We start from the raw sequence: 12,184 nt of genomic DNA, 5'->3' as shown, positions 1-12,184 counted from the left end.
GCAATAACTATCCTAAGTCAGTATAGATTTTATTTACCAAACATTCTAACTATTTAAGGCTTATTTTAACTTTCCAACGGTATGAGGTTGCTATAACTCAAGCTATGTAAATATAGAAAAAAAAAATAGAAAAGTGGAGTCTATTTTGAACTTAAAACCTATGTTACACATAACAATATTTTTTGAAATTTGTAAGTAAAAATCGAATGAAAGAATTTTAAGTTTAATGCAATGTGCATTAGTCTTACCAACACCACCACATAACCAAAACACGTTTTATCATATTTGTAGGAAATAGTTGTAACAACCTCATGCGACATTAACTACCTAAATCTGTACGGCTCTACTGAATATTGGTGAACTCGATTATGCATATGAATTGTACAGACTTCCACTTGTTATGAAATATGGTTGGTTTTTGTTAGGGTGTTTTAGTTCATGAAATATATGCATGTACATAAGTATTTACAAGCATTTTAAAAAATATTCTTTGATATAAATATTATGAATATATTTCTTTCTTCCTTTATATTTCGCATAAGTATTTGTAAGAAATATTGGAGGGTATTCAAACTAGAGATGGGAATCGAACCCTTTTTTAAAGTTCGTGTCCGGTTCGGTTATATCTAACATTCAAGTTCGGTTCAGTTCGGTCTTAAGTACAGCTCGCGTTCGGTTTGGTTCGATATCTACACAACTGTTTTTTTATTAGTTACAAAGCTTTACATCCACAATCATAAATCACAAATAAATTAAAGTAATATTAAGCAGCTAAAGCATTGCAAATATTTTGAAAAAATTTGCAATTCTTTTATACTGCAACTTCAAAAGTTCAAAAAACAATCCAGTTGCTAATAGCTGCAGTTAAAATGCACAAAACATTAAAGCAGTAACTTTCTGAACACAGATAACGGTAGCTTAAGTATCTTACTATCAGTCTAGTAATCAGGGCTGCATGTTGTATTTGAGAAATATTAGGATTTCCTATGTTTCTAGGGTTTAGGCGAGCCCTGCGCTCACTCATCGTCACCCCACACACTGAAAACACTCTTTCACTGGCAGTACTTGCAACAGGAATAGCCAACAACTTCCTTCCAATCAATGCCATCGTCGGAAGCTTATGTTCACGGTCATTGTCTTTCCAGAATTGTAATGCATCACACGCTGTCACAGGAAGTGCTAAGTATTTGTCAAATTCATTTCTTGTGTCATTTCTGTCGGCCATAGACAATGGAGTGGCAACTGTTTTAAAGCCTGTCAGCAAATCATACGATTCAGGGTCAGCTTTATTCTTCTTTGAAGGAGGCAGCTGATCTTAATGACTGCATTCACTAAAGTTTTTGATACTTTAAGCTAAAATTTTAAGTAAAAATTACTTAAAATTTTAGCTTAGCTTTTAAAGAAATAATAACTTATGCTTTAAATAATTTTGATTTAAACAAATTATTTAGAAAAAAACTTAAAAAAAAAAAAAAATTTTAAAGTAATTATTACTTACTAAAATTACTAACTCGTTTTCTCCCAACACATAAAATGAGAGATAGAACAAAATAATTCTAAACTCGCGGTATGTTATGCATTAGGTTATGTATTATGTTATGTACTGTAGTGATGTGCGAATTGCAAAATTTTCACTTTTTCAAACCTCTATTTGGCTTGGTTGGGGTAAGGACAGTTGGTTTGATTCGGTTCGTTCCCGACAGTTTTAAAGTTCGGGTTTGGTTCGGTTTGGTAACAACTAAAGTTCGGGTTCGGTTCGGTTCTGTCGTAGATAATGTTCGGGTTCGGTTCGTTTCCCATCTCTAATTCAAACCCGTTGAGAGGGGTGCTTAGTAGCTGACTGCAATTTTTCCCTCGGATTCACGCTAGGTGAGACCTTACCTGTTTGACTGAAAAAAAAATTTTTTTCAAGCTTCTTTTCTTTTTAACTTTTATGTTTATTAACATGTATTGTTTTATAAATAAATTTGTAAAAATTTTTTTAAATACGAAAGAAAACTTTTCAAAACTTTTTCTAAACCAAGCTTAAGAACAAAAAAAAATTAAGCTCAACTGAGAGCTAGGCTGAAAAGCTACAACACCAACCTTCTTTACGGTAGTCAATATATTGACTAAAAAATGTCACGGCAAATTGTCTAATAAAATTGCCATGTCACGAAGCCCGATTTAACGCGCGACATCAAGGATTAAAACTGTCACACGACTTTTAGATAATAAGTTTGGCGTGACATTTATAATTAAAGTAGTCACGCGACTTTTATCAATTAAGTATGGCGTGACATTTAAATGTTTTATTTGTCACAGGACATCTAAATCACTATCGGGTCGCATGTCACCAAGCCCGATTTAACGCGTCACATTAAGAGAAGTTAAATGTGGCGCGTTAAATCGGGCTTGGTGACATGCGACCCGATAGTGTTTTAGATGCGCCGTGACAAATAAAAAATTTAAATGTCACGCCATACTTAATTGTAAAAATCGCGTGACTAATTTAATTTACAAATGTCTCAACTTAATAAATATATTGAATAAATGGCACACTTTACATAAATAAAATGAATAAAAAGACCAAAAAAGTAATAGAAATTATATTTCATTTTTTTAAAAAGAAACCATCATCAAATATAAACATAAATATTTAATTTTGAAATTTCCTAATATTTTTATTTGAAGAGTTGAACAGTTTAAAAATATAAAGATACCACAACACTTTTCACAAGACTTTGCATTTTTTTAGCCAAAGCTTATTAGTACAAGCAAATGGTATTTGCAAGACATAATGCTGCAACAGCCCCAAAACTCCTCCAAACGATCTTGGGTACGAGAGGTCCATGATATAATAATGCGCGATAAGTTGAAGCACATGTAGTGAATCATTATGCCGATGATTCATTGCTATTACTTTCCTTTTGTCAACAAATGTTACGTTTTCTCCTAAAATAAGTTGCGGCCCAGGAGAAGAAACATTATCTGCAGCCTAAAAATTTTTTAAAAAGTAAAATTAAAGGTACCTTAATAACATACATTACAAAAATCAATATCAAATTAAAAATAAAAAAAGAAACAACTTTTCGTTAAACTTACACTGGCAATAACAATTGGACACAACACCCCTCTTCTGGTAGTGTTCTTATGAAATTGTATTAGGGCAGATGGAATATCTATACCGGGATACAACTTTTGAACAACTTGCAATAGCCTATCTAATGCTGCTTCTTTGGTAACTATGTTCATTCTTTCAAATTCGTCCATGATCTAAAAAATTTGCAACCACATAAAGAACATTTTGTTAAAAGTGCACCACGGTTTGTAGATTTGGGGTCCTAATATCAATGAAATACCCTATGGAAACCCTTTTAAAGGGTGATAGTGGATGTCATATGGAACACAAAACGAGTGATTTGAAAATCCTGGATTAAAATCCAACAGACTTATTTAGCTTTGAATGTTTTACTACGAAATACCCATACATTTTGGCTATGAGTAGCCCAAAAAGTTTGTTGAAAAAAAATTTTTTTTGCATTTTTTTTTTACAAAACACAACATATTAGCCTGTAAAATTCAAACCAATATTCTTTAACTAATTTATTTTCTAAGTGAGTTTGTTTTCAAGTTCTGTTACAACCTTGGATTTACATTAATGGATTACAGAGAAAAGGCATGTTCTGAAGAAAATTTTCTTTTCTGAAAAAAATTAAATTCTCTTGCTGTTGTAGTCAATGACACATTTTAAAAGGTGACTGGCATAATCTGGGTGCAATGGATCTCTCTTAAATCTCTCCCAGTGAGATTTGAAGTTGGAATGTAGAGCTTCTGTTGCCTGCTCACTGAAGAGGCCGAGTCCAATTTGTTTCATCTTGATGAACTGTGGCACGTGGTAAAACACTGCATGCACTTTGGGAGTCACAGAAATAGGAAGGTTGGTGTAGCTAAGTTTGAACTGTTCAATCTTGGATTCATAGTCAGGGTCCAGGCTTTTTCCAAAGCACGAAGTGACCACTGTCTTGAATAGTGTGAGTGTTTGAATGAAGCCAAGAGCTGGACTGAAACCTTCTTTTTCTGAAAGCTGTTGAAGCTTATCCAGACCTCTTAGAAGCTTCATGCAATCGTTCCCATTGAAATGCCCCCCATGGTAAGGCTGGATAGGGATATGAAGTGATGGAGGCCATTCCTTGGCCCTTGGCCACATGTTGCAAAGATTTTTAAAGATGTGGTTCACAACTCCAAGTAATAAGTGGAGCTCCATTGGTGGAATAGCCTCAAGGACAAACTTGTCATCTTGAAATTCAATCAAAGGCACATGAATGACATTTTTGAATTTCTTCGACTTTCTTGAATCTCCTCCTGCCTGGATGTATTCAGAATGCTGTCTTCTGATCTGGCCAAAAGTCCGAAGTTGTCCACAATTTTCAAGACCTGGAGATGCAGCATCACACCAACAACAAGGGTGCTTGCTACTGTGAGACTGAATGCCACAAAGAATGTTGGCCAGCTTTAGGTCGCAAGAGACAACCAAAGAACCTGTTTGGCATTTTTCTTTGACTTGAATGAGGTCGAAAATGGCCTTCACATTCTGGTAACTCTCAGGAGTGTTTTGTGACAGTGCTATCAGCATCTGCTGCTTAATACTCGTTTTTTTGGTTGATGCTGGTGCCATCAGCTTGATTGTCTTCTGTACTGGGCTGTGTGGAGGAGTCTGATCTTCTTCCAACACAATGTGAGTGAAGCTCACTTTCAGAAATGATCCACCACCATCAATCCCGAGTTTTAAAATGGAAGATTCTGATAGTTTTCGTGATGCTCTGAAAACATCACTGAGATTGCTGAGGCTCTGGCAGTGCACAACTTGACATGTTTGACCATTCTCTGCCAATCTGATGTTGCTGACCATGAACTGATCATTAAGTTTCTGGCCGGCTTGAGCAAACTTCAAAGGAAAACTTGGCTCCACCAATCTAATTGGGCTGATTTGATTTAGTGCTGAACCTAGTTTTCGCATGCCATTGTTTGAAAGTCCTGTATTTTGCTGAATTTGAACCATATTTTCTGTTGTGAGTGGTTCTTTGAATAGCTGCTGAGCCGATGACGGACCTTTAAAAACAATAAAATAACATCCATTAGGAAAAAAAATATTTATTCTTGCAATGAGAATGATTTAAAGTAAAATTAAGTTGATGAAATAAAATAGAAGCAGGGTAATTAATTAAGAGATAAATTTTCAATAAAAGCAGTTGCAATTAGCATTTTAATTAATATAAAAGCATTCTGGTTTCTTTTTCTCATAATTAATTATTACAGGTCATAAATTAAATGTTTGTGAATCAACATTTTGAGTGCCTTTAATTTAGCATAATGATACTATGATAATTAACTAGACAATAGAAGTAATTACCTCTCCTCAATGGCAAAAGTTTTCCACAAGGCTGACTGAGTCTACACGGTTTGTAGATTTGGGGTCCTAATATCAATGAAGTACCCTATAAAAATCCTTTTAAGGGGTGATAGTGCATGCCTATGGGAGCCCAAAGGAAAGGGTTTTGAAATCCCTCATTAACATCCAAAGCATAATTTTGGTCAAGAAGTTTATAAGCTTTTGCATACCATAATGCGATCTATTTAAGTGCTTAAAATGCTACAAGACATGCTTTGTTTAAACAATATATATAATATAAAATGTAATGCATAAAAACAAAACTTTTTTATTTTAAAAGCTTTTATCCAAATATGCATCTTATTGCTGTTCCGTCGTATCATGAGAAATTCTCAAGTTCGAACTTTGCCCCTCGGTTAAAAAATTACCGGCCAATAATTTTTTCGGGAAATGGCAGTAATTATTCAAAGAAGAAAGCAAAATGTAAACACAGTGAGCGCTTTTTAACACGTTGACCGCCGTGTCAGCCACCGGTGCCCGGCACCAAGGTATTCCAATGATTTACCATTGGCGCCACGTTGACCACCGGTGGCTGGCACATCAAAAAAACAATAAATCACCTCGAAAAAATTTCAAAACAAATGAAACAATTATATTTTGACACGTTATATTGAATAAAACCTAAAAACGTGAAAACAATTTTTGGACATTTTACGAAAAAAAAATTGGCGGTCAATGTGTTAAATAAATTTAAAGATGCCTACATTTGCAAAAACTCATGAAGATTGCAGAAAATCTGTTTGTGTTATATGCATGAAAAAGGGTGATCAAGAGTTGACTGAAAACTATAAGTTGAAAATTCTTCAACTGATTCAAACAGACATAGATTTCAGTGATGAAAGAGTGCCTTTGGCTACTTGTGTTTCATGCAGATCTCAAATTGGAAAACATTGTGCTGGAAAAATCAATCATGTGCCTAAACTTTTTGACTTCAAGTCAATTTCTATCAAACCTACAACCAGACTTTCGTCAGTTTGTGAGTGCCTTTTATGCCAAATTGCCAAGATCAAAGGAAAGGAGAAGCATCCGTTTGACAAAGTCAAAGAATCCGAAGAAAAAATTCCAAAGCAAACTTCTCAGAGTTCTGAAAAGCGCTGCACAAAGTGCTTGTCAATTATTGGCCGAGGACTTCCTCACAACTGCACCATTGGAACTCGCCATGAAAACCTGAGAAGAATGGCCACAGATGATCCCGTAGGTGCAGAGCAAGTGGCTGCAGCAGTCTTAGCAACCAAAAGCGCATCTCCAAATGGCACTATTAGACTCAGTCAGCCTTGTGGAAAACTTTTGCCATTGAGGAGAGGTAATTACTTCTATTGTCTAGTTAATTATCATAGTATCATTATGCTAAATTAAAGGCACTCAAAATGTTGATTCACAAACATTTAATTTATGACCTGTAATAATTAATTATGAGAAAAAGAAACCAGAATGCTTTTATATTAATTAAAATGCTAATTGCAACTGCTTTTATTGAAAATTTATCTCTTAATTAATTACCCTGCTTCTATTTTATTTCATCAACTTAATTTTACTTTAAATCATTCTCATTGCAAGAATAAATATTTTTTTTCCTAATGGATGTTATTTTATTGTTTTTAAAGGTCCGTCATCGGCTCAGCAGCTATTCAAAGAACCACTCACAACAGAAAATATGGTTCAAATTCAGCAAAATACAGGACTTTCAAACAATGGCATGCGAAAACTAGGTTCAGCACTAAATCAAATCAGCCCAATTAGATTGGTGGAGCCAAGTTTTCCTTTGAAGTTTGCTCAAGCCGGCCAGAAACTTAATGATCAGTTCATGGTCAGCAACATCAGATTGGCAGAGAATGGTCAAACATGTCAAGTTGTGCACTGCCAGAGCCTCAGCAATCTCAGTGATGTTTTCAGAGCATCACGAAAACTATCAGAATCTTCCATTTTAAAACTCGGGATTGATGGTGGTGGATCATTTCTGAAAGTGAGCTTCACTCACATTGTGTTGGAAGAAGATCAGACTCCTCCACACAGCCCAGTACAGAAGACAATCAAGCTGATGGCACCAGCATCAACCAAAAAAACGAGTATTAAGCAGCAGATGCTGATAGCACTGTCACAAAACACTCCTGAGAGTTACCAGAATGTGAAGGCCATTTTCGACCTCATTCAAGTCAAAGAAAAATGCCAAACAGGTTCTTTGGTTGTCTCTTGCGACCTAAAGCTGGCCAACATTCTTTGTGGCATTCAGTCTCACAGTAGCAAGCACCCTTGTTGTTGGTGTGATGCTGCATCTCCAGGTCTTGAAAATTGTGGACAACTTCGGACTTTTGGCCAGATCAGAAGACAGCATTCTGAATACATCCAGGCAGGAGGAGATTCAAGAAAGTCGAAGAAATTCAAAAATGTCATTCATGTGCCTTTGATTGAATTTCAAGATGACAAGTTTGTCCTTGAGGCTATTCCACCAATGGAGCTCCACTTATTACTTGGAGTTGTGAACCACATCTTTAAAAATCTTTGCAACATGTGGCCAAGGGCCAAGGAATGGCCTCCATCACTTCATATCCCTATCCAGCCTTACCATGGGGGGCATTTCAATGGGAACGATTGCATGAAGCTTCTAAGAGGTCTGGATAAGCTTCAACAGCTTTCAGAAAAAGAAGGTTTCAGTCCAGCTCTTGGCTTCATTCAAACACTCACACTATTCAAGACAGTGGTCACTTCGTGCTTTGGAAAAAGCCTGGACCCTGACTATGAATCCAAGATTGAACAGTTCAAACTTAGCTACACCAACCTTCCTATTTCTGTGACTCCCAAAGTGCATGCAGTGTTTTACCACGTGCCACAGTTCATCAAGATGAAACAAATTGGACTCGGCCCCTTCAGTGAGCAGGCAACAGAAGCTCTACATTCCAACTTCAAATCTCACTGGGAGAGATTTAAGAGAGATCCATTGCACCCAGATTATGCCAGTCACCTTTTAAAATGTGTCATTGACTACAACAGCAAGAGAATTTAATTTTTTTCAGAAAAGAAAATTTTCTTCAGAACATGCCTTTTCTCTGTAATCCATTAATGTAAATCCAAGGTTGTAACAGAACTTGAAAACAAACTCACTTAGAAAATAAATTAGTTAAAGAATATTGGTTTGAATTTTACAGGCTAATATGTTGTGTTTTGTAAAAAAAAAATGCAAAAAAAATTTTTTTTCAACAAACTTTTTGGGCTACTCATAGCCAAAATGTATGGGTATTTCGTAGTAAAACATTCAAAGCTAAATAAGTCTGTTGGATTTTAATCCAGGATTTTCAAATCACTCGTTTTGTGTTCCATATGACATCCACTATCACCCTTTAAAAGGGTTTCCATAGGGCATTTCATTGATATTAGGACCCCAAATCTACAAACCGTGGCACAAAACACAAATTTATTAAAGAAATGAAAAAAACCTTCATACTCATAAAATTTTCTGAAAAAAAATTTTAATGTTAAATCTTCTGTTTTATAAAAAAATTGCCCTTTTAACAAAACTTTAAAGAAAAAAGTAAACCATTTGAATGAAAATAATAAATCAAGTTTTAAAGGTTTATAGTAGTTTTATTCATGAAACACATTATAATAAATTATATTAATAAAAAAAAATATTTGTGTTTTGGTCACATATTCACAATTGAAAGTTCAGACTAACTCCGATCTCCCCTATAGGGGATCGGAGGGACCGCAAACATATATATATATATATATATATATATATATATATATATATATATATATATATATATGCGTTCATAATGATTTTAATAAATTTTTTGAATCGCACCCTTTTAACAAAAAGCGATTCATATATTCATATTATAGTCAATGTGTCAATAATATAAGTATTATTTGCTTACAATTTCTGGATGGAACAGGTGCTCTTTGAACTTTTTGTACCAAAGCAAACTAACATGCAAAAAAATTGGATTAATTCTAAATTAAACCTTATTAAATTCTTACTGTATATTTTAAGTAAATTTTTATTAAAAAAATATTGATAAAAAACATTTCTTTTGAAAAAGGTTTTATGGGTATCACCTGCATATCTTCATCAAATGAGCTATCATTTATTCCTGAAACGTTAAGCATTCTGTTAGCATTTTTTACCTCTATCAAACTTTTTAAATGACGCTCGCGTCGCTTCCAAATTACATTCGACACACATTTTACAACTCCACCCTGAAAAACAAAATTTATTATTTGAATATTATCTAGCTTTGTGTAACAAATGGATGTGTTATATACACCTGAACATTAAAAAAAATATAATTATTTTACCTTTATTTGCAATAACCTATGTTGTGCTTAATAAAACATCTAATAGAATTAATGCTTTGAACTATTTATTGGTTTTTATAATTTATTTTTGCGTGAATTATTTCACCGATGTGCTAATGAAAATTTAAAAATATGATAATAATATATAAGTGGTATAACTCAAACTTACTGCACCCTCTTCTCCAAAAGTACAGTTTGGATATGACTGTTTCAAAAGTACAGTAACACGATGATAATATTTTTTTCTTATTAAAGGCGTTCCCTTGGGAAGACACCCTTCAAGGTGATGTGCCAATTCATTACAGATATCTTTTAAAGTGTGTTTACGGCAAGGCACCAAACCGTTTAAATAACTGCTGCATTCCATTAAAAAGATAGGTAACTAATAATAAAAATATATATAAATATATAAACAGAATACACATTTCTAATGCTTAGATGACATTTTAGCAAGTATAAATTCTATATTCACTTAAACGCTTATATATAAATGAACAGTTTATAAATAATCTTATAAAGTTGATAAGAATCATTAACTGTTGAAATAATATCACCAACTTGGTATGCAATTGAACCAATCACAATTCTTTTTTTAAAATGTTGAGTCTTTGCCGTAAAAAGTATAAGGAACCAGTTGACCATTATCATCAAGGAAGTTTAAAATTGTGTTCCACCGAAGATGTTGACAAACTGATTTGGCAATGTTTTTAAAGTTGTACCAACGTACACTTTTTATTTTATTGTGCTTTGCTTCAAAAGTCATGCAAAATTGATTTTTTAGTGGACCAAATCGATGCATTTGTCTAACAAAATGAAGTAAAAAATGATGTTTTGGTATCAAATTATTTGGCCATAGTAAAGCACATGATTTGTTATGCTTTTCAATAAGAGTTTGTAAATCCAAAACAGTTCTATTTGTAGTTATTGGTGACAAAGTAAGTCGAAGAATTTCCAAAAGATCAAGAAAATTAATGTAAGGAGGATCTTTGGAATTGCTGTATTGTCCAATAAAAAGTGGAATGATACAAGCAAGAATCAAAATTTGAGCAGATGTTTGAGACCCTGAAATATCAAAGGTAGTTGGATAAATTTTAGGCTTATCTTAGGCTTCAGAGTATGAATAAGGAAACTATTAAGTGCAGCTAATGAGTATATATGTTTTTCACAAATATGTAATTGCAGCAGAAGACATAGTTCATGGGGCACTAGTCCTTCTAGTAAAATGTGCATGGGATCATGTGGTGTGTTTTCAATATCAAAAGCGGTGATTAATAAAAGTGCACTCTCATAATTTATGCCATAAAATCTTGAACAATAGAGTTTATACTACTAAACCTGTAATAAAATTATCAGAACAAACTCTAGAATAATTTATATAGAAATTCATCTTTTCAAGTTTTATTGCAATAAACCATTTACTTTTAGCACAATAAGAGTAAATATTTTAGTGCAACAAAAAATTCTGTACTTGTTTGTTATTTGAACCATCATGACTTATTAAAAATTCTATTTTTGTGAAAGCTAGTGAGGCCAGGTCAGAACACTAACACTATATGACACAAATAGTCTAATAAAGTTTTTTAAACAATAATAATTGTAAATAATCGACTGGCAGTCCAAATGCGAATAATAGCAATGTACACACTGGCATTGTGTTAAGATAATCATTATCATAGTGTATAACATGGTAAAATGAGCTTTAAATACTGAGTAATGTATTAAGAATAACGATTATAAATGATATTCTTAATGCATCATTGAAAATACTTATATCAGATATATGTTAACTTATTTTAATGACATAAGTTATGACAATTTATGTAGATTGTATTTTTAGCTAATGTTCTTTAAACATTGTATTAATGGTAATATAATAAAAAAGACAACTCGTTGCAAGGAAATATTTACCTTTAGATTTGAGCGTGAACAAATTATCATCTACAGCCAAAACCACTGGCATAAATTTTGATAAATATGAAATTTTAATTATTTTAGACATTTTAGTCACAGAATAACCACGAAAAATTAGTTGGTGGGATATTTCTTTTTTTCGCTGCGGACAATTTTAAATTTTATTAGTCACGCGACATTAAGCGTGTGGCGCGATATTTATAAGTATGGCGTTACATTTAAACAGTTATACTCTCCGTGACATTTGTAGTTGCTTGTAAATTGTATAAATCGCGCGACTTAGAGCATTTCATGGTTAAGATTTAAAAAGTGGCGTGAAATTTTAATATTTTGATGGGACATTTAAGAATTTGGCGTGACATTTTTTACAGTGTAGGGTAAGTTGGCCTGCGGCCTCATTCATTTTTTTAATTAGCATGATTTTACTAGGTAATTTGCTACTTTGTAATGACTAGTTATAATTGTTTTATCAACAATAGATAAGCTGCTATATTTTAAACTTTTACTTATCTTTAAACTTTACTTAGTGATGTGTGGCCTTTGCTA

The 12,184-nt window shown here is 33.4% G+C and overlaps 3 protein-coding genes and 1 pseudogene across 9 annotated transcripts; 1 reads left to right on the top strand and 3 right to left on the bottom strand.

The window, feature by feature from the left end:
* Window positions 1-2,580: 2,580 nt before the first annotated feature.
* On the bottom strand, window positions 2,581-11,883 carry LOC149890741 (uncharacterized). Of its 7 annotated transcripts, none has more exons than XR_016450789.1 (6): window positions 11,636-11,849; window positions 9,897-10,109; window positions 9,557-9,628; window positions 9,307-9,355; window positions 3,085-3,255; window positions 2,581-2,977 (listed from the first exon to the last, which is right to left on the bottom strand). XR_016450789.1 is itself a non-coding variant. In XM_090082123.1 (5 exons), exons 2-5 carry the CDS (start codon window positions 9,514-9,516, stop codon window positions 2,714-2,716), a joined length of 513 nt encoding a protein of 170 aa, XP_089938249.1. In that variant the 5' UTR covers window positions 9,517-9,628; window positions 9,897-10,061; the 3' UTR covers window positions 2,581-2,713. The 7 variants fall into 7 exon arrangements, 5 of the variants coding, with proteins under 5 accessions (XP_089938249.1, XP_089938252.1, XP_089938253.1 ...); XR_016450788.1 differs by having other exon boundaries at window positions 9,488-9,628; window positions 11,636-11,844; XM_090082123.1 differs by lacking the exon at window positions 11,636-11,849 and having other exon boundaries at window positions 9,488-9,628; window positions 9,897-10,061.
* LOC149890744 (uncharacterized) lies at window positions 3,307-5,893 on the bottom strand. Its single transcript, XM_090082121.1, has one exon. It carries the CDS (start codon window positions 5,039-5,041, stop codon window positions 3,695-3,697), a length of 1,347 nt encoding a protein of 448 aa, XP_089938247.1. The 5' UTR covers window positions 5,042-5,893; the 3' UTR covers window positions 3,307-3,694.
* On the top strand, window positions 6,077-8,432 carry LOC149890743 (uncharacterized). The gene is made up of 2 exons (XM_090082128.1): window positions 6,077-6,734; window positions 7,036-8,432. Exons 1-2 carry the CDS (start codon window positions 6,128-6,130, stop codon window positions 8,430-8,432), a joined length of 2,004 nt encoding a protein of 667 aa, XP_089938254.1. The 5' UTR covers window positions 6,077-6,127.
* On the bottom strand, window positions 10,132-11,378 carry LOC149890742 (uncharacterized; annotated as a pseudogene).
* Window positions 11,884-12,184: the final 301 nt, after the last annotated feature.

The sequence above is a fragment of the Hydra viridissima genome, unplaced genomic scaffold (genome assembly GCF_058129835.1).
Source record: "Hydra viridissima isolate aposymbiotic clone 2 unplaced genomic scaffold, HvirCarnegie_v1 scaffold_3, whole genome shotgun sequence".
NCBI classification, from domain to species: Eukaryota; Metazoa; Cnidaria; class Hydrozoa; order Anthoathecata; family Hydridae; genus Hydra; species Hydra viridissima.
Note: the sequence above shows the minus strand (reverse complement) of the source record. Positions and strands in the feature narration are given on the sequence as shown.